Consider the following 27,195-nt stretch of genomic DNA (forward strand, 5'->3'; position numbering starts at 1 on the left):
CCTGTCATAACCGTGTGAGAAGAGAACCGGAAGGATGATCTGGACCCATTCAGGAAGGTGTTCGCCCCTCCCCCGCACTCTGCCCTTCACCCACCAACCGCGCCCCCAGACCAGGCCAGGTCCTCCGAGTCACCAGACGCTCATTTACAGGAATCACACGGAAGGGTTGACGGAGAAATGAAGACTGACTATTAAGGAGGTCAGGAACAAAATGATATGGATGGGCCAAGCATGGGGCTTAAAATTCCAAGAAGAAATTTTAAAATCTTCAAAGCTGGTTTAAACACAGCTTAAACAACACACACGAGACCAGATCTGGCTACAGTTCACAGAGCGAGGAGACAAACTTGAGGGGAGGGTCTTAAAACTGACAAAAAGGTTTAAACGAGACAAGTCTCTGATGGGAAGGTTGAGAACGCTCCCATGGGCTGTCTGACTCCGGGACAGCCCTGCTTTCCTGCCCCGGGCCACCCTGCTGACAGCCCATGTGAGCCCTGCTTTCCTGCCCCGGGCCACCCTGCTGACAGCCCACGTGAGCCCTGCTTTCCTGCCCCGGGTCACCCTGCTGACGGGCCACCCTGCTGACGGCCCACGTGGACTCCTGTCACAGGAGGGCGATGCCACCAGCTCGACGCTCAGCAGGCCAGCGGCACCCTCCCTCAGCAGTGCTTGTGAAACCGTCTGGGTGTTTTATTGCAACCATTTGGGGTTCTGCTCTGGAGCACTGAGCTCCCCGGGAACACAGACAAGGGGAGAAGGTGGGGCTTCCACCTGGGATGCAAACCCGCCTGCTCTGAAGTAAAAGGCATCAGCTGCCACTTGTTTTAAACCACTGTTTAAAAAAAAAAAAAACCAACGCATTTTATTACTTTTTTTAACCAAATGGGAAAAACAAAAAAGCTAAAATTAATAAGTAGCAGCCTGACCAGGCGGTGGCACAGTGGACAGCGTGTCGGCCTGAGATGCTGAGGAACCAGGTTTGAAACCCTGAGGTCACCGGTTTGAGTGTAGGCTCACCAGCTTGAGCACGGGGTGGCCGGCTTGAGCATGGGGTCATGTCTTTAGTCAAGGTCACTGGCTCAGTTGAAGCCCCCCCTCAGTCAAGGCACATATGAGAAAGCAATCAATGAACAACTAAGGTGTCACAATGAAGAATGGATGCTTCTCATCTCTCTCCCTTCCTGTCTGTCTGTCCCTGTCTGTCCCTCTTTCTCTTGCTCTTAAATAAATAAGTAAAATTAGCAGCAGCAGTCTCATACTTCCTATGGTTGAGGCAAAGACAAAAAGTGTCAGACGTACCAAAGCTCTGATCTCTGTGCCTCTGTCCAATGCCCACCTGCTTCTGGCTGATGGTGTCTATTCAACGTAAAGGGGGAAACACTTCTCTCTCTCTCTCTCCCTTCCTTTCTCTCTAAAATCAATTTTTAAAAAAAGAATATGCACCAAAAGCTTGAAATAAATGTCCTTTTAAAGACTATCGAGCCCTGGCCAGTTAGGTCAGTAGGTTAGAGCATCGTCCTGAAACACCAATGTCGCAGGTTCGATTCCAGGTCAGGGCATATACGGGAAGAGGCCAATGAATACAGAACCACGTGGAACAACAAATGAGTGCTTCCCCCTCTCTGTCTCCCCTCCTTCCTTTCTCTGTCTAAAATCAATCAGTCAATAATAAAATAAAATAAAACCTTAAATCCACTGAAAAGATAATGGACTTTTTATGGCACAACACAGTTAACTAGAGAAATGACCATGCCCCCTATTAGGCTAGCCTATAATTCAAGGAGACTAAACTTAAGTGGGGTAGGCAGAGAGGGGGAGGATTTAAGATGATTTCCTGACACCAGGGATCTATCTACTCAACCAAGAAACCTGGAGTCCGGACGTCACCTCTACTCTGCCAGACCTCTCATTCTGGGGTAAGAGACTGGCTCCATTCCAAGAAATTGTACGGCAACAACAGCCCGAAGCAGAGAGGTTTCCGCCAAGGTCACAGGAGTATCTGTTTGCTGTCCGGTGGCCGTTGGGACAGACGCATGTCAAGAGCCCAGTCTGGAATTAGGCCCATAAACCCTTACTGAGAACTGCTAAGAACCAGGCTCTAGAGCAGCTGGTTGTGATAACATTCTACGTCCTCTAAGTGGGCACAACTCCACGGAGCCACCGGCAATAATAACTGAAGCCCCGTTCTTCAGTTACCCCCCAGGGAAGGCTCCGAGGACAGGAGGGATGCATTTCCAAGGACCCCCCACCCCTGTTTGAAAAAAGAACTCCTGCAATTGAGAGGAAAAAACTGGCCCAATTTTAAATGCACAAGAATGAAACACTGTCCCACAGAATTTAAAATAGGCCATTATGGCTCTCTAAAACCAATTTCAGGAATGACGGAGGAATGAGAAATAAAACTCAACAGCGCCTGACCTGTGGTGGCGCAGTGGATAGTGTCGACCTGGAACGCTGAGGTGACCGGTTCAAAATCCTGGGCTTGCCAGGTCAAGGCACATACGTCAAGTGACTGTGAGTTGATGCTTCCCGCTTCCCCCTCCCACCCTTGCCTTCCTCTCTCTCTTCTCTCTCTAAAAATAATGAATAAACAAAGCCATTAAAAAAATAAGAAAACCTCAACAGCACTAAAAGAAAAGTCAAATGGGCAAAGGGTCGTTGCTGAACCCTCTGTACCTAACTGCTCTATTTACAGACTGACAACCCCTTAGAAAGCAAACCACAAAAGTAACCACAAATAGCAACAAATAAAGAAAAGCAGCCCCCAGCAAATTTAAAAGTCAAAAGAAATACACTGAAGTTTTGCCCTCGCTATTTACGGCCATGGCCACGGCCACCATGGGACTGGTGTAACTCACTCACTCTCTGGAGTCTGCTTGTGCTAATGGATCCAGTGCTGGTACTCACTTTCCCACAGAATTAGTCTTGGGATCCAAGAGCCAGTGTGCCTGCGAGTGCTCTGGTGATTACACAACCCTTTAGAAATGCAGTGAGGCCCTGGCTGGTTGGCTCAGTGGAGAGAGTGTCAACCTAGCGTATGGACACCCCCGGTATGATTCCCGGTCAGGGCACTCATGAGAAGTGACCATCTGCTTCTCTTTCCCTCCCTGTTCCCCTTTTCCCTCTTCCCCTCCTGCAGCCAGTAGTTTGACTGGTCCGAGTGTCGGCCCAGGTGCTGAGGATAGCTTGGTTGATTCAAGCATCGGCCCTAGACGGGGGTTGCCAGGTGGATCCCAGTTGGGGCGCATGCGAGAGTCTGTCTCTCTATCTCCCCTCCTCTCACTTAAAACAGACAAAAAACAAACAAAAAAATGCAGTGAGTTACTAATTTTCAAATCTTTAAAGGCTGTTTTCTATAAACCTTTTCGTTTCTTTCCTTCTGTCTTTTCAGTGGCTTTAAAAATTCAGTTTTTCAAACACAGATATGGGCACTTTGTGAACATTTGCTCAGTTGTCATACATGACAAATACCACTATCATCTCCCCATTTTCTGGGAGAGGAAACTGAAGCACAGAGAAACCAACGCAGGCAGAATTCAAACCCAGGCAGCTCCTCCTCCCTGGCCCACGCACCCACCTAAGGTTATCCAGGGCTCTGCTCACTGACCCTTCGCCAACCACATCTTATCAGAATACACGGTACAAAAGGCAAAGTCCGCAGAACCACCCAACCCAAGTGCTGGAAGGAATTTGAGTGGCCACCTCCCTAGAAGAGAAAAAAGAATAATTTCTTTTCTCCCTTTCAACTGATTGCCAAAGGTTCAGGAGGCATGTTTCTTCTTCAGAACGCCGTTAGACAAAAGCACAGAGTTCCACGGCGGGTGGGAAATCTCTCCAAGGGTATTCAAAGTCATCTTTCAAATGCAAATTGGGCGGTTTCTCTCTTTCTTTTTTTTTTTTTGTACCATAGAAGATCTAGTAACAATGACACTGTACCAAGCCTCCAGCCCAGCACCCCACTAGAGCAGGGGCTGCATTGGTTGAAGGACTGAAATGTCTAAAATTTTTTATTCCTCCTCATGCTCAGCTCCTGTAATTCTGAGAAAAGAAATCCAAAAAAAAAATTACTGGTAGGTAACAACGTTAACCTGGAGAGTCGGTGTCTAAATTTGTAATCACTCGTCCGTTTTCATAAAACATGAGAGCGTGCACGCCTGAGGGGTGTGTGTAGCTTGGTACGGACTTATTCACATTAGTGTTTTAAAATAGTATCTAAAATATTATGGGCACTTAAAACAAAATATAAACATTAAAAATAATAAATAACAAGGCATATTTTTTTTTCCCCGTCGCAAATTTACAAGCAGCGGGGTCTTTCATTCTAAAGCAACGGTTTCCAGAAAGAGTTGCTGATGGAAGGGACAGGTCCTCAGAGATTCAGATTCCAACTGTTACTCGCAGATAATACGAGGGGACTTTTGATACAGATGCTACGAAAGTCCCCTCTCCAATTCAGAGAGGAAATCTCGTTCAGGGAAACAGGCAGGAGGACGGATGCAAAGTAAAATCATAATCCTCCCCGCGCTGAGTTGTGTAGAACTAACTAGATTTTCCACATCAGGAAATGCTGGGCCAGGCTGAGGCGGCTTCAGGGACCACACGGGACAGGAGGGGGCAGCCTGGGGTGCCTCAAAACAGCACCCCGCTCTCGAGAGGGCCTCGAGAGATCCCAGGGGAATCTCCAGGCCACAGACAGTGACCAAAGAGTCACAACCAAGCAGCAAGCGGGACACACACACATAATGTCACAGTGCTGCCTGACCAGATGGTGGCGCAGTGGATAGAGCGTCGGACTGGGATGCGGAAGGACCCAGGTTCGAGACCGCGAGGTCGCCAGCTTGAGCACGGGCTCATCTGGCTTAAGCAAAGAGCTCACCAGTTTGGACCCAAGGTCGCTGGCTCCAGCAGGGGGTTACTCGGTCTGCTGAAGGCCCACGGTCAAGGCACATGTGAGAAAGCAATCAATGAACAACTAAGAAGTCGCAACGCGCAATGAGAAACTGATGATTGAGGCTTCTCATCTCTCTCCGTTCCTGTCTGTCTGTCCCTGTCTATCTCTGCCTCTGTAAAAAAAAAAAATAATAAAATAATAATAATGTCACAGTGCCGTCTCCTGGGGAGACCTGTCCCCCCACCCCCGGGAGCGTCTGATCTGCCCCTCCTGGGTTCTTTCAGAAAAAGGAAAAAGGGAGAAGGAAAAACTTTCAAAGGGAAAATAGAAGCATGGTGCGGACCAGACGTGGGGACTTGCCGCGTGGACACGGACAGACGGAGGGCGGCATGCGGTCGGACGGAGAAGAGCTCTTCTCAACGCTCTGGACTCTGAGGTGTGACGGGACTGCCCAGGACCGGGGTGGGGGGGGGGCAAGGAGAAACGCCCCTGTGGTGAGGTGACAGCCAGGACTCTCCTAAACCCTCCCTTGGAATTATCCTTTAGCTTCATATGTTCTTAGTCCGTCTTTCCAAGGGTTTCTTGAAGTTTCCAGTAGGAAAAACGAATTTATTCCAATGAAATATGACTCCAGGTTCATTTACAAATAATTTTATCAGCCTAATTAGGTAATATAAAATATATTTAAAAGTGATTGGTCTTTTCCTAATATATACCTTAAAATTTAAATAGTATGAATGTTTCAAGTTAGAAGGACACAAGAGTGAGGGTGAAACAACCCAGCAACCAAAAACACAGACTCTGAAATAGCCTCGAGTTATTTATGACAACGGGGATAAATCAAATTAAGTTAAACCCGCAGACGCCCGGCATCACAAAACTCTGCAGTCATGTCTGACCAGGCGGTGGCACAGTGGATAGAGCGTTGGACTGGGATGTGGAAGACCCAGGTTCAAGACCCCGAGGTCGCCAGCTTGAGCGTGGGCTCATCTGGTTTGAGCAAAAATTCACCAGCTTGGACCCAAGGTCGCTGGCTCCAGCAAGGGGTTGCTCGGTCTGCTGAAGGCCCGCGGTCAAGGCACATATGAGAGAGCAATCAATGAACAACTAAGGTGTCGCAATGTGCAACGAAAAACTAATGATTGATGCTTCTCATCTCTCTGTCCCTGTCTATCCCTCACTCTGACTCTCTCTCTGTCTCTGTAAAAAAAAAAAAATAAAATAAATAAATAAATAAATAAATAAAATAAATAAAATTACCAAAAAAAACAACTCTGCAGTCATAAGTATACCGTACGTGGTCTGGGTCTGCCCATGACAATCACTAAAAACAGTTTTGGAGAAGTTGGATCTCATCAGATCACCTACCATAATATCAGAGGACAGCTCGCCACGTTACAATTAAACATCTGGAGCCTCCCTCTTTGTGGATATAGGCTGAATACAGGTTTGCTTGACAATTTCAGCCCAACATCTCTACCCAGATTTCATTTTAACCATTTAAAAACATAAACCAGAGGGGCAAACTGACCCTGTGTCCTGGAGGTTCCCAGCACTCCTATTTCCATTTCTGTTAACACGTCACCTGGAGGTAGGGCTCCTCTCAGTGATTCAGCGCTGTATCTGATAGGCAGCACTTACAGATTTGTCTGAGCATTGAATATGAGTGACCTAGACTTCCTGGAAACAGAGGTTTCCAGTTTCCCGGTGGAGCCTGGTCCTTTAACACTCTAAGGTAAATCAATACCGTGAAGTTATCAATGAGCAGCTTACGGGAGCCCCGAAGACTCCACAGGAGCCTGAGGTACCAGACATCACGGGCACGTTCATGTCTCAAAGAGAAGCATGCGATTTGGGCGCCTTGGCCAATTTTAGGAAAAGGGTAGGATGCCTCCACCTATGGCTGGTCATCCCATCCATCACTAACAAGCAACCAGAATGTCCTCAGTGGCGGAGAGAGACGGGGCTTGGCCTCCTCATCCTCTCCATCCCTGACCCTGTGCCCAGAGATATGATTGGTTCCAGCCAGGAAGGAGACAGACCCACTCTGGAGAACTAAGCCTGGAAACAGGACAGTGGAGGGAGCAGAGGAGAAACAGTTTGCAAAGAATAGCAAGGTGTTGGATTACAGGTAAGGTTTCCTCTCCTTTTAAGATCTCCTTTGGGGATAGAAACACCGGCAGTCGATGAAGTGCTCCTGGGATTTAAAACACTAATGCATACAACGCCCCAGGCTAAAAAGGGACAGCAGAGCTCTGAGGCCAGAGGCACATTCAAAAAACTTCTTTCCTTGGAACTGCAAATAAAACAAACATCCTCCACCTCTGCACCCAGACCCAGCCGGTGAGGCTGGCCTGGTATCAGTTACATCTATGGAAAGGAGGGAAGGAAGGAAGCAACTTCCTTCACTCTCCTTCTCACGGAAGCACCTGGTCTACAGCATGCTCTGAGCATTTGGTTATTATGGCTCTAGTAATTTTACTGATAATACCGAACAACACTAACATCCCACTGTGCTCTTACTAAATGGAAGGCATTGTGCTAGAGCAGGTAACATGAGGAGGTGGTGGTGGTTATTATAAGTATTTAGTATTGTTATTGCCATTATCATTATTATTTTAATTGAGGTTCAAGGTCAGGACACATGCCTGAGGTCAAGCAGCTGATTAGTGACACAGGCAGGGCTCCAAAATCTCTGCTATGGCCCTGGATGGTTGGCTCAGTGGTAAAGCGTTGACCTGGCATATGAAAATTCCGGGTTCAATTCCCAGTCAGGGTACACAGGAGAAGCAACCATCTACTTTTCCACACCTCCCCCTTCTTTCTCTCTCTCTCTCTCTCTATCTTCTCTCTTCCCCATCCACAGCCATGGCTCGATTGGTTCCAGCAAGTTTGTCCTGGGCGCTGAGGATGGTGCCATGGCCTCATCTTAGGTGCTAAAAATAGCTTGTTTGCTGAGCAATGGAGTAACAGCCCCAGATGGGCAGAGCATTGCCTGGTAGGGGGCTTGCCAGGTAGATCCTGGTTGGGGCACATGTAGGAGTCTGTCTCTGCCACCCCACCTCCTGCCTCTCACTTAAAAAAAAAAAAGAGAAAGCTGAGGCCTACAGGACACCCCTCTCCAGGTTCCCCTTGAGACCATCTAGCTGGTGTTGCTGACATATAAGAGCTAGAAAGTGGTTACAACTGTAAATGACCTAAACGGAGAAACAAATCATGAAGTCATTCTGGGCTGGGATCTCCAAACTCAAGTCACAGGGAAGCCAACTGGCGCCCACGGAGCCTTGGCCATCCTCTCCCTGCCCCTCCCCCCAAAGCCTCCCCATTTCCTTTGTCCCATGGGCATTCAGGATTCCATCCACACCATATTCCAGCTTCCACGTGTGGCCACACTGCCCCTGGCTGGATGGCACATCGCTGAGGACAGGAGAAAGGAGAGGCAACAGGAGAGGAGACTCATTTTTCTCTGGCCTCTCATTCCCAGACTTAGACCGGGAGCACACCCCCTGGTCACAACACGCAGGGACTTCACTGCTCCCCGAGCTGGTCTGAGAGCTTCATTCTGGCCTGTTCTGTAAGGCCGATGCTCTGTTGTCAGAGTGAGCCCTGTCCCACGCAGGGGCAGGGTGGAGAGTGAGGACCGAGGACCTGTCCAGGCGATCCTCCACAACCAGACGAGGAGAGGAGCACGGCTCACAGAGTCCCACCAGCGCCAGCAGACAGGATGTGTCAGGTGTGCCGTCCCGGCCCCAGCCCTGCCCCAGTGGAGTCCCACCAGCGCCAGCTGACAGGATGTGTCAGGTGTGCCGTCCCGGCCCCAGCCCTGCCCCAGTGGAGTCCCCCAGCGCCAGCAGACAGGATGTGTCAGGTGTGCCGTCCCGGGCGCATCCTGGCCCCGGCCCTGCCCCAGTGGAGGCTCCCAGCACCAGCAGACAGGATGTGTCAGGTGTGCCGTCCCGGCCCCAGCCCTGCCCCAGTGGAGTCCCCCAGCGCCAGCTGACAGGATGTGTCAGGTGTGCCGTCCCGGCCCCAGCCCTGCCCCAGTGGAGTCCCACCAGCGCCAGCAGACAGGATGTGTCAGGTGTGCCGTCCCGGCCCCAGCCCTGCCCCAGTGGAGTCCCCCAGCGCCAGCAGACAGGATGTGTCAGGTATGCCATCCCGGGCGCATCCTGGCCCCGGCCCTGCCCCAGTGGAGTCCCCCAGCGCCGGCAGACAGGATGCGTCAGGTGTGCCGTCCCGGGCACGTCCCGGCCCCAGTGGAGTCCCCCAGCGCCAGCAGACAGGATGTGTCAGGTGTGCCGTCCCGGCCCCAGCCCTGCCCCAGTGGAGTCCCCCAGCGCCAGCTGACAGGATGCGTCAGGTGTGCCGTCCCGGCCCCAGCCCTGCCCCAGTGGAGTCCCACCAGCGCCAGCAGACAGGATGTGTCAGGTGTGCCGTCCCGGCCCCAGCCCTGCCCCAGTGGAGTCCCCCAGCGCCAGCAGACAGGATGTGTCAGGTGTGCCGTCCCGGCCCCAGCCCTGCCCCAGTGGAGTCCCCCAGCGCCAGCTGACAGGATGCGTCAGGTGTGCCGTCCCGGCCCCAGCCCTGCCCCAGTGGAGTCCCACCAGCGCCAGCAGACAGGATGTGTCAGGTGTGCCGTCCCGGCCCCAGCCCTGCCCCAGTGGAGTCCCCCAGCGCCAGCAGACAGGATGTGTCAGGTATGCCATCCCGGGCGCATCCTGGCCCCGGCCCTGCCCCAGTGGAGTCCCCCAGCGCCGGCAGACAGGATGCGTCAGGTGTGCCGTCCCGGGCACGTCCCGGCCCCGGCCCTGCCCCAGTGGAGTCCCCCAGCGCCAGCAGACAGGATGTGTCAGGTGTGCCGTCCTGGGCGCATCCCGCCCCAGCCCTGCCCCAGTGGAGTCCTCCAGCGCCGGCAGACAGGATGTGTCAGGTGTGCCGTCCTGGGCGCATCCCGCCCCAGCCCTGCCCCAGTGGAGTCCTCCAGCGCTGGCAGACAGGATGTGTCAGGTGTGCTGTCCTGGGAGCATCCCGACCCCAGCCCTGCCCCAGGGGAGTCCCCCAGCACGGGCCAAGGGCCTGGAGGCTCCCACGTGCCGGCGAGACGCAGGAGCTCTGTCCTTTCAACAACTACCCCTCATTGGATCCATCCCAGTGGGTTCCTGGCCACCAAAGGTCTTGGACTAAAACCATTACAGGAGCCTGACCAGGTGGTGGTACAGTGGATAGAGCAATGGATGGGAATGCAAAGGACCCAGGTTCGAAACCCCGAGGTCGCCGGCTTGAGCGCAGGGCCACTGATTTGAGCATGGGATCACAGACATGACCCTATGGTCGCTGGCTTAAAGCCCAAGGTCGCTGGCTTGAGCAAGGGGTCACTCAGTCTGCTGTAGCCCCACAGTCAAGGCACATCTGATAAAGCAGTCTATGAACAACTAAGGTGCTGCAACAAAGAATTGATGCTTCTCATCTCTCTCCTTTCCTGTCTGTCCCTATCTGTCCCTCTCTCTGACTTTCTCTCTGTTTAAAACAAACACAAAAACAATACAGGAAAATCTTCTCCACATTGTTTTAAACTCTTAACCAATTATAATTGGCCGACTTTTAACTGTCAGTGGCTTCTGGATGCTTCTTCTAGGCTCGTGCATCTCAACCCTGTTGCATGTGCACACAAACACATATATGAATATATATTTACACACATATTCATACCGACACACACACATGAATATATATATGTACACATATATATACATGCATATATAAACACACACTTATACATATATACATACAGACATGCACACATGCATATATATGTAAATATCTGGAGACACACACATACTTTTACAAAATCTACCAGGAATGCCAGGTGCAGCCAGGCTGAGAGCCACTGCAGACAGCTGAGGCCACCAAAGCGCCCAGTGTCGTCACAAGTAGATTCCAAAAACACTAGGTGCTTTACCCCAAAACTGCGAAACAGCCTCCCAGGAGGCATCTCGGCAGTCACGTAGTTGGGTCGCCTCCTTCGAAAACAACAGAGCGTGAAGCACAGAGGTGTGCCGGGCCTCGTCCACATCCACGTCTCCCTTCCTGCTTCCAAAGGTTCTGTGTTTATCTAATTTTTGTAAATTGAATCTTTTAGACAAATCAGAAGCCTGTTATTTAAAGCAATCCCGAGAAAATAAGCAGTCACTCTGTTGGCCACATAATGACCCCAGTGACTCTGTGTTGAGACTTTAAATCACCGCGCACAAGGCTTCTCAAAGTGGAGCAGATTTGTGGCTTCAATGCGAAGCTTAAGCAAAACCCAATAGAGGAGTCCAAAATGAGCACTGCCATTCCGAAAGCCAGATCCCGGGCCCTGAGGTGGGATTATCAATCCCGAATAGAGAAGTTACTAAATTTGGAGAGGGGGGAGGGCAGAAGCAGAGGAGAAGGTAGGAAGAGACATCAGGGATCTACTGTGAGTGACTTCAGGATAGTACAATTTAAATGATTCTTTCAGGACAAAGGAAAAAAAAGGCCTCTTCCACCAACATGTCCTGGCAGTAGGAGAGTTGCCAGACTTTGAACCTCCAAGATTATCCTAAATAAACACAAACACATCAGGCCTTTTGCAACTGGATAGCGAGGCCCCTCGACACAGAACAATGGGAAAGTAAGTTTTGGTGGGACGGGGGCAAGAACCCAGTATCTGCCAGAAAGAGAAACCTGCCTGATGGCACAGTGACGGCGCCAGAAGAGCCAGGTGTGACAAAGAGCACTTGGAGGAAGGGGAAGGGGACACCAAAGACAAGGTCCTGAGCGAGCCCCTCCCCCCACACACACCTCGCCGGCCTCAGTTCCACCATGTCCCTTCTTAGAGTTAAGGTCTTCCTAATGGGATATTCTCATGCTCAGTGTCATGAATTGCAAGCCTAAGTTCTTTCTATGTTTTCTCTGGAAAGATCAATGTGCCTTCACCTCGGATCAAACACGATTCATAACACATTCTGTTTCTGTTGTCCCTACTCTGTCCAAGTCAGGTAGAGACCCCCAACATTCTTCTCTTAATGGCATGGTGTGTCCCCCCTCTGAGAATACAGAGAGATATTAGGTCATTAACTTCAGCAGGCCGAGGGGAGTAACTACAAACACCACTCACAATCAACAGATGTGCTTTTCAAAGCTCTACCACCTGGGAGTATCCACTACCGCCTTCCTAGAAATCACACAGAAGTTGTAACACAGCAACACATGGTTACGTATTCAAAATGTGACTAAAATCTAATCTATCCTTTAACAGAAAAACAGTTTGGGATTAATGACACTCTAGGGGGACCCACCGTAGCCTCTGATACAAGCAGAAGATCGATATATGTGAGTTTAACATTTAATGGTTTGCTGGTCGAATGAATGAATCAACGGATGAAATACTAAGTCTTTGGTAATTTGCCTTTTGCCCCTAGGCAATGGGTCTCTAATCTATCCATGGCCAACTGAATCACAACGCCCGTCTCTCTTGTTGCTCTAGAGCAGTGGTCCCCAACCTTTTTTGGGGCCATGGACCAGTTTAATGTCCGAAAATATTTTCACGGACCGGCCTTTAGGGTGGGATGGATAAATGTATCAAGTAACCGAGACAAGCATCAAAGAGTGTGTCTTAGACGGATGTAACAGAGGGAATCTGATCATTTTTTAAAAAATAAAACATCGTTCAGACTTAAATGTAAATAAAACGGAAATAATGTAAGTTATTTATTCTTTCTCTGCGGATAGGTACCAAATGGCCCATGGACCGGTACCGGTCCGCGGCCCCGGGAGTTGGGGACCACTGCTCTAGATGACAACGTTTCGGTTGAAATACCCTCTGCTTCATTCTCTGGGTTGTTTGGGTTTATACTTTCAAACTAGTTTGGCCCCCTCCCCTCTGGAGCCGAAGGTCTCACTTCTGCACAGTCTAAAGCTGCTTGGGTCCTACTGGGCCTCCCAATCCAATCTGGACTCAGGCAGGATGGGATGTCTCAGCCTCAGAAAAGGACAGGTACGAGGCCAGACGCAGCCTGGGGAAGGGAGGAGGAGGGCTGGGCTTACACGGCGCTGACATGCACACCTTACAGCCCTGAGTACAGAGGCTGATGGAGGCGGAGGGCGCCAAGCGCAGGGGGTTAACCAGGAGGCCAGAAAAGAGAAAGATCCCCCAAGACGGGGGCTGTGGGTGGATAGACAAGGAGGCGACCCAGCCATGGATGTATGAATACACGTGTTAGGAGGCACTGCGGCGTGGCAATGGCCTCAACGGAGCATAAAATGGTAGAGAAAGGGGAGGGGACAGGCTAAAGCAGGGGTCCCCAAACTAGGGCCCGCAGGCCACATGCGGCCCCCTGAGGCCATTTATCTGGCCCCCGCCGCACTTCTGGAAGGGGCACCTCTTTCATTGGTGGTCAGTGAGAGGAGCACATTGACCATCTCATTAGCCAAAAGCAGGTCCATAGTTCCCATTGAAATACTGGTCAGTTTGTTGATTTAAATTTACTTGTTCTTTATTTTAAATATTGTATTTGTTCCTGTTTTTGTTTTGTTTTTTTGTTGTTTTTTTACTTTAAAATAAGATATGTGCAGTATGCATAGGGATTTGTTCATAGTTTTTTTTATAGTCCGGCCCTCCAACGGTCTGAGGGACAGTGAACTGGCCCCCTGTGTAAAAAGTTTGGGGACCCCTGGGCTCAAGAAAGGCAGTGAAGGGACTGGGTTGCTTCAGAGCCCTAAATTGTTAGAATAACCAACACACACAAATCTGGTAACAAGGATCACATGGTGAAGCCCAGAGACCCACCGCTGACGGGTCGCGAATGTATTCCCCTGGCCTCTGTCGGACGAGGGGAGCAGGAGCTGTGTCCAGAAAGGCGCCGGGAGATGAAGTTAGCAGTTCACAAACAGTATTCTTTTCCGTCTTTAAAAAAAATAACAGACAGAAAGAAAACAACACATTCTGCCATGTGCACAAACCATAGGAAAATAAAAAGAATTGTGTTTTGAAATGTTTGCTTTGGATCTAGAAATAGCAATGTGCACGTGCGGCTGGGCTGAGGTGTAAAATGAGTGTCTTCCTGTGTGGTCACAATCCCAAATGTTCGACAAGCACAGGGAAAGAGGATATGTAAGGTTTCTTCAAATGCTAAGATTCTCCCACCTGGCAGGTGTATTTATCAATCTACATAGGAGTTCTGGCATCAAATTAAATAAATCCTGGGCAAAAATTCAGATATGTCATCAGATACCATATTTCCCCATGTATAAGACACACCCTTTTTTGAAAAATTTGGGGTCTAAAAACTGGGTGTGTCTTACGGTTGTAGCTTTTTTACTCGCATTTCCCGCTTGAGGAGTTGTATGAATTTTATGATGAATAGAACTTGAGTTCTATAACTTTATGTAATACATTTTTATTTTTTACCTCGGGCCCCAAAATTAAGGTGTGTCTTATACATGGGAAGGTCTTATACATGGGGAAATACGGTAATTCAAAATTAAACATTATGGCAGCTGTACTAAGGGCAAAACAATGCCCTTAGTTAAACTAAGCTCTACTCAAGTCACCAGGAAGTAACTATGCCTCACAGTTGTTGCAACACAGACATGCCTGCATATTCGGGCCAAAGGGTGGGCCTTATACCTGAGAGGCTTTCATTCCAACACAGAGGAGCACAAAGAACAGAGTCCCACAGACATTTTATTGTAAAACCTACTCAAGGCTGAACCTGACCATGTCACTTTAAAAACATCTGTCAACCCTTATTTTTAATGCCTTTACCAACAGCAAATTCTAGCACTCTATGGACTGTGTGTATACCTTTGACACCCTTTCCTGGAACAGGTGGCTTTTAACGACTTGTGGATTCTGACGCAGTGTATCTGCATATGACATTTTTATCTGCTTGGAAAAGCTATGATCCTGATAAGGTCAGGACTTCATAACATGAATAAGCAACATGCATGAGACCTTAAGTTCTTCCTGGTGGATAAGCCAGTTCCCAGCAAAGCAAAGGGTCCTTTGTGAGCATACTGATGCACAGAAACGGAGACAAAGTCGTAATAAGCCCAGAAAAACTGAGAAGGGGTCCACAACAGCAACAGTAACGCCCGTGTACTGGTTCTGGGACTGTCTCACCTGAGGCAATAAGGTGTCCTTACAGACACCATCTCAGGGGTTCCCACTGTCACTGCTCTGAGGTAGATGAGAGAAAGTTACTGATGTGAAAAATGGGGCACAAGGCGATGCGAGCTACCCACTTTCTCTTAGTTAAGAAAGAAATTCAAGTTTTCTGTCTGCTTCTCTTACTACGATTTGTGCCTGGCCCATAAATGGTCCTCCCTCAAGGAATACTTTCCAGTCCTCCTGGGAATGCTAGTTCAAGGTGAAGAGAACCCCCAAACCCTGTTTTCACATTCATCCTGGGCTGTTGCAGAGGATCTCTGGAGGGTGCCATCCAGACAGCCACCCCTAAAAACCTGCCCCCCACAGCTACTCTGCCCGACCAGGGCATAAACTTCACACCACCGGGCCCTCGACCGGTGTCCAGAGCTGCCCAGATGCTGCCCGCAGAGCACTTCACAACCGGAAAGTCTTTGAGAGGTCATCCCGGCTCACCCCTTGACCTTAGAAAGGAAACAGCGATCTCCCGGCGCCCTGTGCCTTGCCCAAGGTCACTTGAGTCTGAGGACCCGAGTCTCCGGTTGCCAGCTCAAACTAAACGCAAACCAAAGAGTTTTCTTTCTGCCGGCACTGAAGCACCCCACGCTGCCACTTGAGGTGACTAGAGCCACAGAAGACCCAGCCGGGGGGCCGGTGGCACCTAGGTGTGCCCAAGCTGGCCAAACCCTCTGAGCCAGGAAGCTCAGGACTAGCGGGGTTATGGACGGGGTGGTGGGAGAAGGCCAGGACGGGGAAGGAAGCGAATCCACAGGGCCGGGGCTTTCGGCTCGCCCCCAGCCCAGGAGGGGTCCCCACTCGCCTCCCCGCAGCCACAGGCCGGGCCACTCCGCGGGCTCACCGGGTACGGAGCGCCTGCCAGGCGGCGTCGATGTCCGCGTAGAGGTTCTTCTCGGAGGGCCTGCCCGAGCTGACGCCGTAGCCCGAGTAGTCGTAGGAGAAGATGTTGCAGTTGATGCGCGAGCCCAGGCCGATGTAGAAGCTGCACATCTGGCCCAGGTCCACCGCGTTGCCGTGCGAGAAGAGCAGCGTGTAGCGGCTGGAGGGCGCGCAGCGCACGAACATGCAGCCCAGCCGGTTGTCGCGGGCCGTGCGCGAGAAGAAGACCTCGACGGCGTCCAGCTCGCGCTGCGAGTACTGCCAGTCGGCGCGCTCGCTCAGGTGCAGGCTGCACACGCCCGGGCCCGCGCCCTCCTCGGCCGCCTGCGCCGCCGCCTGCGCCGGGGTGGCCGCGGGCGCCGGAGCGGCGGGCGCCGGGGTGGCCGGGGCGGGCGCGCCGGGGCCCGGGCCGCGCTGCTCGGGCGCCAGCACCGTGTAGGTGGGCTCCGGCGGCAGGAAGGCCAGCTTGGCGGCGATGCGGCTTGGGCAGGGCGGGCAGCAGAAGAGCCAGCACAGCTCGCCCAGCGAGAAGCCGTTCATCCTGGGGCCGGGCTCGGGCATCGGGGCGGCCTGGGCCCGCCGCCGGCCGGGCAGGCAGGTAGGCAGCGAGGCGGCGAGCGAGGGCGCGCGGGCGCGGGGAGCGCGCGGAGGCGGGGCCGGCAGCGGGCGGGGCGGGTCAGAGGCGGCTCCGCGGCCCGGGCGAGGCGCGGACGGCCGGGGCCCGCGCGCGGCGCACAAAGCCGGCGGCCATGGCTGCAGCGCGCCCCCCGCCCGCCGCCACTTCCGGGGACCGCGCGGCGGCGCTACCCCCCGGATGCGCTCAGGGTGGGCACCCTCCCCGCCTGGGAGAGCCACGACCCGGGGGTCCGCGTGGGGCCGCTGGGCGGATCCCAGAGCGTCTAGTGCGAGTGGCGCGGTGTCCTCCGGATAGGACAGTTGCCCTCACCGCCCTCCCCCTGGGGTTCCCTTCCCCAAACCCAAGTTCTGTGCGCCTGGAGGTCCTTGGGAATCTACTGAAAAGAAAACCAATGGATGGAAGAGAGTGGGAAGGAACCTAACTATTTGGTGCTTTCTGAACTGTCTCTTCCTGAAGTCTCTGCTCACAGTCGTGACTGCATTGCCAGTCACAGGAGGCAGTTTCTGCACATGTGGCAACAGCGTTACCTTCCTATAACGTCCCTGTGTATGTGAAAGGCAGGGCCCTGTGCACCTGACAGCATCAGCCACGCTGAGTTGTCATTCCCAGACCCACGTGCACTAAATACTCTAGGAGTACCAGTAACTTCCTGTTCGCTGCTGGGGTTACTTTCTTCTCTAGACTCGTTTCTGTCCAGGATTTTTAAGTGGTCTTAGTCATGAAAGAGATTTCTTACAATGCTTTAAATCCACTGTAATCTTGGATTTTTAAGTGACTTTTTTTTCAAATCTAACTCAGTGCCTTGAACCCGAGTGTGCCCTGGTGCCAACTTCTCAGAGCCTTCTGGACTTCTTAGTTCCTCCTGACTTGGCAGTGGAGTCTCCTTTCAGGAATGGACAGGAGATACTCTCTGCCTGGGCTGCCAGCAGGGCCGCTAAAGACCCGGCAGTTGGCAGAATCACCTCTCCCGACCTGTTGCAATCACTCACAGATGTTCCAGGAATGAACTTACACTGGCTTCTTCAGAAGGAGTGTTTTTGAGCATCCTCATCCACATGAATTTGTCCACACTGATCTCCATAACCTTGAGGACCTGGTTTTCAAAGACCATTTCTTCATTAAAATAATTTTTAGATGTTTTTGAACTATCCAGAAAACCTGGTTCAGACCAAGTATTTCTTAGTCTCTTTTAAAGTTATTCCCTCTTGATGTTTCACCTGAAATCAAATTTTAGCTTCACCAGATAGGTTTTCCTTCTTTAAAAAGGTTGATACCAGCCCTGGCCGGTTGGCTCAGTGGTAGAGCGTCGGCCTAGTGTGCGGAGGACCCGGGTTCGATTCCCGGCCAGGGCACACTCCACCCCCCCCCCCTCCTTCCTCTCTGTCTCTCTCTTCCCCTCCCGCAGCCAAGGCTCCATTGGAGCAAAGATGGCCCGGGCGCTGAGGATGGCTCCTTGGCCTCTGCCTCAGGCGCTAGAGTGGCTCTGGTCGCAACATGGCGACGCCCAGGATGGGCAGAGCATCGCCCCCTGGTGGGCAGAGCGTCGCCCCATGGTGGGCGTGCCGGGTGGATCCCGGTCAGGCACATGCGGGAGTCTGTCCTACTGTCTCTCCCTGTTTCCAGCTTCAGAAAAATGAAAAAAAAAAAAAAAAAGTTTGATACCGTACTACAAGTTTATACATACCTTATTTCTTGCATTCAGTATTTATGTAATATTTTACATGCTCACAACTCCCAAGAAGTTAGATCGTTGGTGCAAGAGCTACAGAGATGTATAAGACAGTCCCTGCTATCAAATACCTTCCAATCTAATTAGGGGCCAGTTCAGAACCATTCTTCATGTGTATTTAAAAAAAAATCAACTTCCCATAAAGCTAAGGAAACTGTCTTGTTCAACGGTGATATTTCTGTGGGAGCCAAGGTGATAGCCAAGCGTGCTATATCCTGATCTAATTGAGAGTAAGAATAGAATTCTGGGAATTTAAATGAAAGTGTCTAACGTGCCCCTTAGTCTTTCTCAAACACCACTTCTCTCACCTGTCTTGATAGGACTCAAATAGCATGCAGTTCATAGAGGGGTCTCACGTAAGTGTCTTATGAGCAGCTGATAGAAAAGGCAGGTTTTATATTCCAGATGGCCTGTGGCAGTGTTAACACTCGGGAAAATTTAAAAGCCAGGTGTGTGTACCCAAGCCTGGTAGCTCTTTGTTGAAACATCATCCTGATAACGTCAGGTTGCGAGTTTGATCCCTGATCTGGGCACATACAGGAAATCAACCAAGGAATGCAGGGATAAGGGAACAATAAATCAATGTTTCTTTCTCTCTTGCTCTCTCTCAAATCAATCAAATAAAGTTTTATAAAATAAAATATTTACAAAAACAAACAAAATCCAGGATGTAGTTACACCCTGCCCTATTCCACAAAGGATCTGTGGAGTATACCATAGTTTAATAACACTAAATAAATAAGTAAGTAAAAGCCTGGCTTTAATTTTCGTCCTCTGATAGGGCTACATAGAGGTGGGCTGAAAGAGCAGTTATTCCCCAGGAAGGCATGTTGGCTCAGGTTGCTGTGGATATTGAGCTCCTAGTACTGTGTGCCCCTTTCTCTCTTCATGCTACATGTAGTCATGGGACGGCTTGTGTGGCAAACTGACAGGGGAAGGCGTGCCACCCCAGGGCTCAGCCTCCCCAGGGCTTAGGGCTCAGGGCCCAGGAACTCAGCTCACCTCTAGCATATCCACAAGTAATGTGTCAGTGGGCCCTGGCGCATTGGATAGAACACACAGCACAGAAAGAATAAATTTGCCCTATAAAATACAAAAAGTCAGGGATCACTAGCCGTTCACTTTGACCTTAAAGAATTGTGTGGCTTCTAGTAGAGAAAGGTCTAACTTGGAGCCTGGGTCAGCAAACGTATTTACTAGGTACTCACCATGCGTCGTCTGGCACTGAGTTGATGTGGGGTGGGGGCGCAAAGGAGGCTGAGATACAGCCCCTCCCACCCTCCACAAGCCTCCCCCTGTGTGGTCTGCGCCTCAGAATAACTGCATCCTGCTAAGCCAGGCGTCCCCAAACTGCGGCCCCCTGAGGCCATTTATCCAGCCCCGCTGCACTTCCGGAAGGGGCACCTCTTTCATTGGTGGTCAGTGAGAGGAGCACAGGATGCATCCACATCCTGTGCTCCTGGAGTACTGTATGTGGTGGCGCCGCAAAGCATGGCCTCGCTCACGTACAGTACTACTTCCGGTGACGTGGGACACACGCGTCACGGCTCTGGAAGCACATCATATCACTTGTTACACCTAGCAGTGACAAATATGGAACCGGACATTGACCATCTCAGCCAAAAGCAGGCCCATAGTTCCCGTTGAAATACTGGTCAGTTTGTTGATTTAAATTTACTTGTTCTTTATTTTAAATATTGTATTTGTCTGGAAATGCTGAGGTCGCCGGTTCGAAACCCTGGGCTTGCCTGGTCAAGGCACATATGGGAGTTGATGCTTCCAGCTCCTCCCCCCTTCTCTCTCTCTCTCTCTCTCTCCTCTCTAAAATGAATAAATAAATAAAAAATAAAAAAAATAAAATAAAATAAAAAAAATTAAAAAAAAAATATTGTATTTGTTACCGTTTTGTTTTTTTACTTTAAAGTAAGATATGTGCAGTGTGCATACGGATTTGTTCATAGTTTTTTTTTATAGTCCGGCCCTCCAACAGTCTCAGGGACAGTGAACTGGCCCCCTGTGTAAAAAGTTTGGGGACCCCTGTGCTAAGCCAACAGGGATTGGTAACTAAACAAGTAGCTAAATGCATGCACCTGTACTGTTTACTGTTGGTCCCTTACTCATTGAACTTTGTCTTCCCTATCACTCGGCCTGATGTTCAGTTGCTCAAGACCACCTCCAGCCTGACCAGGCGGTGGCGCAGTGGATAGAGTGTTGGACTGGGACGCAGAGGACCAAGGTTTGAAACCCTGAGGTCGCCAGCTTGAGCGCGGGCTCACCAGCTTGAGCAAGGGGTCGCTCGGTCTGCTATTGCCACCACCCCAACCCATCAAGGCACATATGAGAAAGCAATCAATGAACAACTAAGGAGACAAAGGAGCCCAATGAAGAATTGATGCTTCTCATCTCTCTCCCTTCCTATCTGTCTGTCCCTGTGTGTCCCTCTCTCTGTCTCTGTCACAAAAAAAAAAAAAAAAAAAAAAAGACCACCTTCATTTATAAAGGTAACACTGAGTCAGCCATGGAGAAACAAATGCTCCATTTTTTATTAACCATAAGGACATTCATACTTAAAAACTGAATCTGGCTGTTGAGATGGAAGGTAAAACAAATCTAAGATACACTGCCCTATTTTTTTTTAATGTATTTTAAACAATGTTGATTTTTGTGAGCGAGGAGGATAGAGAGAGAAGAGAGACAGGAAAATCGATCTGTTCCTGTATGTGCCCTGACTAGGGACTGAACCGGCAACCTCTGCACTTCGGGACGATTGCTCTACCAATCAAGCTATCCGGCCAGGGCTGGTTTTCTTTTTTTTTTTTTTTTTTTTAATGTAGGACTGGATTATCTGTGAGGGCAAGGATTGCGTCTCTTTGGTCATCACTGTGTTCCTCATGCCTGGCATAGGCATCAGTAAGTTTAAATTGTGTGGGTAAATTAAAGAGTGAATGAGTGATTTGGTGTGTGCAACAAGAGACCAATCCTACTCCTGCTGGTCTGGGCCGTACCGCTGAGTACAGGCTCTGAGGGAGAGGAAGTACCGTCCCAAGCAAGTGCCCGCAGCCTGCTGCGTGAGTAGCTCATCCATGTCCTCCAGCTCAGGAGTTGAGGCAACCTCCCACCTTCCTTATTAACACAGCACAGGCTCTGTTCCGGGTGTCGCCGCTCCGGTTGTGGTGCAATCACCCCCCTCCCCTGCCCCCAGGTGGTTCTGGCCAGGAGTCTCTAAGAAGAGAACTGTGGGGAACTTTTGGAGAGCCTCTGGAAAGATGAATGAGTCAAATTCACCTGTAATGGTTCCCTTTGTCCCAACTTGGGCTGCAGGCCTTGTTATTAGGGCTGCGGCAGCCCCCTTGCGACCATGAGGGTGAATTTCAAAGTTGAAGACGATGAAGAAAGAGTCTAGATCAGGGGTCCCCAAACTACGGCCCGCGGGCCACATGCAGCCCCCTGAGGCCATTTATCCGGCCCGCACCTCTTTCATTGGTGGTCAGTGAGAGGAGCATAGTTCCCATTGAAATACTGGTCAGTTGGTTGATTTAAATTTACTTGTTCTTTATTTTAAATATTGTATTTGTTCCCGTTTTGTTTTTTTTACTTTAAAATAAGATCTGTGCAGTGTGCATAGGGATTTGTTCATAGTTTTTTTTATAGTCTGGCCCTCCAATGGTCTGAGGGACAGTGAACTGACCCCCTGTGTAAAAAGTTTGGGGACCCCTGGTCTAGATCCTCCATAATGTTGTTGAAGAGCTGCCCAGCTCTGCCTTTGTCTGAGCTGCTTGCTACTTGAGAAAAATAAGTCCCTATGTCACTGTACCTGGGTGTTTTGTTACCTGTAGCCTCGAACGCAGTGATTACGTATCTGATCCAGGAATCCAAAGCAAAACATCTTACGTTGTCCTAAACTGTTTCTTAATAAGGACAAAGAATGTCCTGTTGATCAACAGTGGAACACTATGCCTACATCCATCCTGCCTGCTCCCCCAGAGAAAAATATTAAACTATGACTAAAGATGGACTAGATTTTTGAGGAGATACCTATTAACGGACACAGCTGAAATGGAAGGGAAATAAAAGATTATAATTTAGCGAATAGTAAAAATGGCACTTGGAGGCTGTTCCCACGGACCTGTGCCAGTGCTGATTAGGGTAAGGGGCCTGCCATTCAGTGAAGAGATTTTGTTGGCAAAATATCTTTTCCCAGAACCTTTTTCAGCCTGAGGGCTCTTATCAAGAAGTGCTGTAAATGAGGTCAGTGGAACCGAGCCGGGGGAGCCAGAGTGCTGAGACAGCACGGCGGAGATAAGGCCGCCGGGGAGAAAGCACTAGCCGCCCACAGGTGTTTCCACGGTTCCCGCCACCCGTCGGCGATGATGTCCAGAACCTGCGTTTCGTACTGGTCTCCTCCCATCACCTAGTCGTGGGTTCTGAACGGGAGGGAGGCCCAGTCTCCCTGAACTTGATCACAGGGTTTGGATTTGATAAGCGATTTGAAAACAGGGAGTGTGTCCATCTTGTCCTAGCACATAATGAAAAGAACTCAATATGTATTTGTCAATTAACTGGAATTCTATTTTTGATCGTTTCTAATCGCTTTTTCAAATGTGCAAAAATGTGGCCCTGGCCAGTTGGCTCCGTGGTAGAGCATTGGCCTGGCATGTGGATGTCCCAGGTTCAATGCCCGGTCAGGGCACACAGAAGCAGCAACCATCTGCTTTTCCACCTTGCCCCCACACCCTCTTCTCTCTCCCTCTTTCTCTCTCTCCTTCTCTCTTCTCCTCCTGCAGCCATGGCTCAATATATTCAAGTGTATCGGCCCTGGGCGCTGAGGATGGCTCCATGGAGCCTCTGCCTCGGGCACTAAAAATGGCTCAGTTGCAAGCATGGCCCTAGATGGGCAGAGCATCAGCCCCAGACAGGGGTTGCCAGGTGGATCCCAGTCAGAGTGCATGTGGGAGTCTATCTCCCTTCCTCTCACTTGGAAAATAAAAATAAAAATAAATGTGCAAAGATGTGATAGTAAGACTAGGTTAAACAGGTGATTTTTTTAAAAGTAGAAAGTGGGAAGAAACACCTTATCTGCCGAACTAGCGAAATTAATTTTAAGGTATTAATGAACAATCTCATAGCATTATTATTATTATTTTTTTTACAGGGACAGAGAGAGAGAGAGAGTCAGAGAGAGGGATAAGAGGGATAGATAGGGACAGCCAGACAGGAATGGAGAGAGATGAGAAACATCAATCATCAGTTTCTTGTTGCAACACCTTAGTTGTTCATTGATTGCTTTCTCATATGTGCCTTGACTGCGGGTCTGCAGCAGACCGAGTAACCCCTTGCTCGAGCCACTAACCTTGGGTCTAAGCTGGTGAGCTTTTTGCTCAAGCCAGATGAGCCCGCGCTCAAGCTGGCGACCTCAGGGTCTCGAACCTGGGTCCTCTGCATCCCAGTCCGACGCTCTATCCACTGCACCACCGCCTGGTCAGGCTCACGGCATTAATTTCAAGGTTTTCTTTGTTTTGAGGTTTTGTGGGGTTTTTTTTAGAATTTTGGATAGTTGCACACTGAAACAGTGCACATGAATGATTCATCTGCACTGTTATTCCAGGGCATTTACAGTACCAAATATTAAATACATACTCCAAAAAACAGTAAGTCCAGCATAAGACCAGCCAGGCTGAGCTATGTGGAAGTATTTCACAGATGACAGAGTTGATATTCCCAATCAGTAGGGAATACTATTCAACTCCCTACCTGGGTGTAGAATATGGTTTAGAGAAACTTGATGAATAGTAGAAGTATGACTATATTTTGTTTTCGGGGAAGGGCGTTGCTTTTATAAGCTAGCAGAGACGTGGTATTTTGCAGGCGGGGGAAGGACACAGTGAGAAGAAACTGGAGATCTGGGAGGGGGTGGAAGGGGGGGCGGTATTGGATTATAAGCACCCAGAGAGGGTGAGGCTTGACCATATTCTATCTGCTAAGTCAGTTGTAAATAAGAGAGGACAGGTGAGAAGAGGGAGGTCCCAAACAGGGAGGTTAAAGGAGATCTTCAGCTGGTCAGTAGGGAGGAAGGTTGGATAGGCTTGGATCCAGGAAAGCTGAGGTCTGAACCATGGCCTGGGGCCTGGGAGTGTGTGACCCCATGTGCCCACACGCTGAGCAGCAGGGAGGAGCCCGTGGAGGTTCCGGAAAGTCAGTCACTGAAAAACAACTTTGCTGAGTAGTTGTGACATATACAAAACCAGCCTGCTGTGCTGAATTTCAGGAGGGGAGTCTCAGAACAGGTTATTCTTCTTTAAAATTACTCATCTCATTACAAGGAAGTAAAACCTAAGCATGATGTTCACCATGAACTCAGGGGAAGAAGGAAAAGAAAACATCCATGCTGTTTAATAGTCATCTGGTTTCATATTCGGTGTAAAAACATTTCTAACAAATCCAGCTCCGTTTTCCAGTAACTTCGAGACCTACATACTTGGGGATGAGATTTACGATTTACAAAGAAAGAGAGAAATCTTGGTGCGTTGGGAGGGGCAGCTGTGTTCTCTGTGAGCCAGTTATGGAATGACAGAGGGATTTCATTCCCACCTGGAGTCCGCCATACACACAGGAGGTGATGGGGCAAAGGGAATCGTGTGTGTGTGTGTGTGTGTGTGTGTGTGTGTGTGTGTGTGTGTGTACAGCTCCGACTGAGCGAGCCGTCTGTTGTGAGTGGATAGGTATTTCTGTGGGGTTGCTGCTAATCCGAATGGAGACATTATCCATTCATAAACAGATATACTTTGTCAGAACCTCTGCCGTCAGGCTCCGGGCTCAAGCTGTGGGAGAATCAGAGCGATGGTTCTATATTCAGTATCTCAGAAACAGACAACCCTCCCTTCCCTGCCCAAGCTCCACGGTCCAGCCAGGACAGGCGAGCACACCGTTAGACGCAGGAAGAAGGGGCAAGAAAGCCAGGGTGAGCTCAGCTTAAGACGCAGAAGCCGCTTTGCTTGATAGAAGGGTGGTCGCCAGAACTCCAGATTCCGAGGCTCCACTGAGCTAATAAGCCCAAGTGACCTTGGATGGTAACGCCCAGGTGCTGTCACTGACACTGGCCCAGGCCTTGTTTCTCCACCTGCAAGATCCGGCTTCCCACGTATGTTGAAAGATGTAGAGTAAGGCAGCCCACATGCAATATGATTAAAGAGCGCCGTGGAAATGTCAGATGCTATAAATATGGGCAATATCAGGAGAGCTGAGCAGCAGCCTGGAAGCCCCGCCCTTCCCTCTTCCCTCGGGGCGCCTGGCCCTAGTGTCCTGGCTTGACAGAAGAATCCCAATCGTGGGTGACTTGGAAACTACATTTTATTTTGAAAATAACACCTCAAATACTTTTTGAAAAGTCTAATGAGATGAAGCTTACTTTGTTTTCTTATGTAATCTCTACTAAAGGAATCCCTCATCGATCCAATTTTAAGCCATATATTATAAGGAAAATAATGTGAAAAACATCTTGCTCTTTGCCACGGCAAATAAGGAGAGATTTAAAAAATATCCATATCCACAAACTCTGAGAATGTAGAGAGGGAAGTCTGAATCAATTCACTTTAGATGTCGAAGTCTTCGAGTTACAAGGGGACCAAGATGAAGGTGTAAAGATGATACAATTGGATGAGAAGGGTTTCCAGGGGTTCTCTTCTCTGTGACCTTTCACGACTCCTGCCTTGCGAGTCCTCAGCCTAGAACAAACACAAGCACATGTCTCCTCTGTGTCTAGCATTACCTTGAACCCCCAGACACTCGGGTGCTAAGCATTACCATGAAAACCTAAACCATGTTATGCAGTGTGGTGGGTGCCCTCAATCCACTTGTGATTCTTCTTACTCATTCCCCGGGAGGTCCTGCAGCCACACCTGAACACCGCGTGTGGTCAGGAGTCACATACCCGGAGAGTCAGAGAGGCTGAAGCATGCTCAGAGGCTTAGCCACTCAACCCTGCCTTCTGAGGAATTCCTGACTGTTTGGTTTTGAGTCTGAAGAACATAAGCACTGATTTCAGAAGCCCGATGGTCCTTTGGGAGGCCCCAGGGAATAGAATTGGGGTGAATGGGCAGGAGCTACAGGGAGCAGGACGCAACTAAAATGGGTTGTGTCCAGCCCTGGCCGGTTGGCTCAGCGGTAGAGTGTCGGCCTGGTGTGCGGGGGACCCGGGTTCGATTCCCGGCCAGGGCACACAGGAGAGGCGCCCATTTGCTTCTCCACCCCTCCCCCTCTCCTTCCTCTTTGTCTTTCTCTTCCCCTCCCGCAGCCAAGGCTCCATTGGAGCAAAGATGGCCTGGGCGCTGGGGATGGCTCCTTGACCTCTGCCCCAGGCGCTAGAGTGGCTCTGGTCGCGGCAGAGTGATGCCCCGGAGGGGCAGAGCATCGCCCCTGGTGGGCATGCCGGGTGGATCCCGGTCAGGCGCATGCGGAAGTCTGTCTGTCTCTCCCCTTTTCCAGCTTCAGAAAAATACAAAAAATAAATAAATAAATAAATAAAATGGGTCGTGTCCTGAGAGAGTGCCTTTTCATGAGAGCTGACCATGTCCAAGTCTAGTCCTCAGCAGGTGGCTCTACTAGAGTTTGGGACCCCTTTTAATCAAGTCAGCTGATTCTATGTTCTGTTCACATTTACGGAGACACCAACTCACAGCTGTAGGTACAGGGGTGCACTGTGGAAACTGGGTCTCGGTGTGTAGGATCAGGAGGGCCCTTCCCACCGGACAGAACGCTGCTGGGGAAGTCAAGGGAGGCTTTAATCCTGGAGGTGGGCTCTAAGCCCAGTCTTGGAGAATCCGGACCAAGTGTTCACACAGAAGCAACATGGAAGTAGCACAAAGGCAGAACCA

The 27,195-nt window shown here is 50.1% G+C and overlaps 1 protein-coding gene and 1 non-coding gene across 2 annotated transcripts in view; one reads left to right on the plus strand and one right to left on the minus strand.

Moving 5' to 3' along the window:
* ABHD17C (abhydrolase domain containing 17C, depalmitoylase) overlaps positions 1-16,680 on the minus strand; it is a 39,855-nt gene extending 23,175 nt beyond the window's left edge. Inside the window, exon 1 of the mRNA XM_066355535.1 lies at positions 15,922-16,680. Within this exon, the coding sequence (XP_066211632.1) occupies positions 15,922-16,520 (599 nt within the window). The 5' untranslated portion in view covers positions 16,521-16,680. The remainder of the gene's footprint in view (positions 1-15,921) is intronic.
* Positions 16,681-17,872: 1,192 nt separating this feature from the next.
* On the plus strand, positions 17,873-17,948 carry TRNAT-AGU (transfer RNA threonine (anticodon AGU)). Its single transcript has one exon. It is a non-coding gene; the product is annotated as a tRNA-Thr (tRNA).
* The last annotated feature ends 9,247 nt before the right edge of the window (positions 17,949-27,195 follow it).

This window comes from Saccopteryx leptura, chromosome 13 (assembly GCF_036850995.1).
Source record: "Saccopteryx leptura isolate mSacLep1 chromosome 13, mSacLep1_pri_phased_curated, whole genome shotgun sequence".
Taxonomy (NCBI): Eukaryota; Metazoa; Chordata; class Mammalia; order Chiroptera; family Emballonuridae; genus Saccopteryx; species Saccopteryx leptura.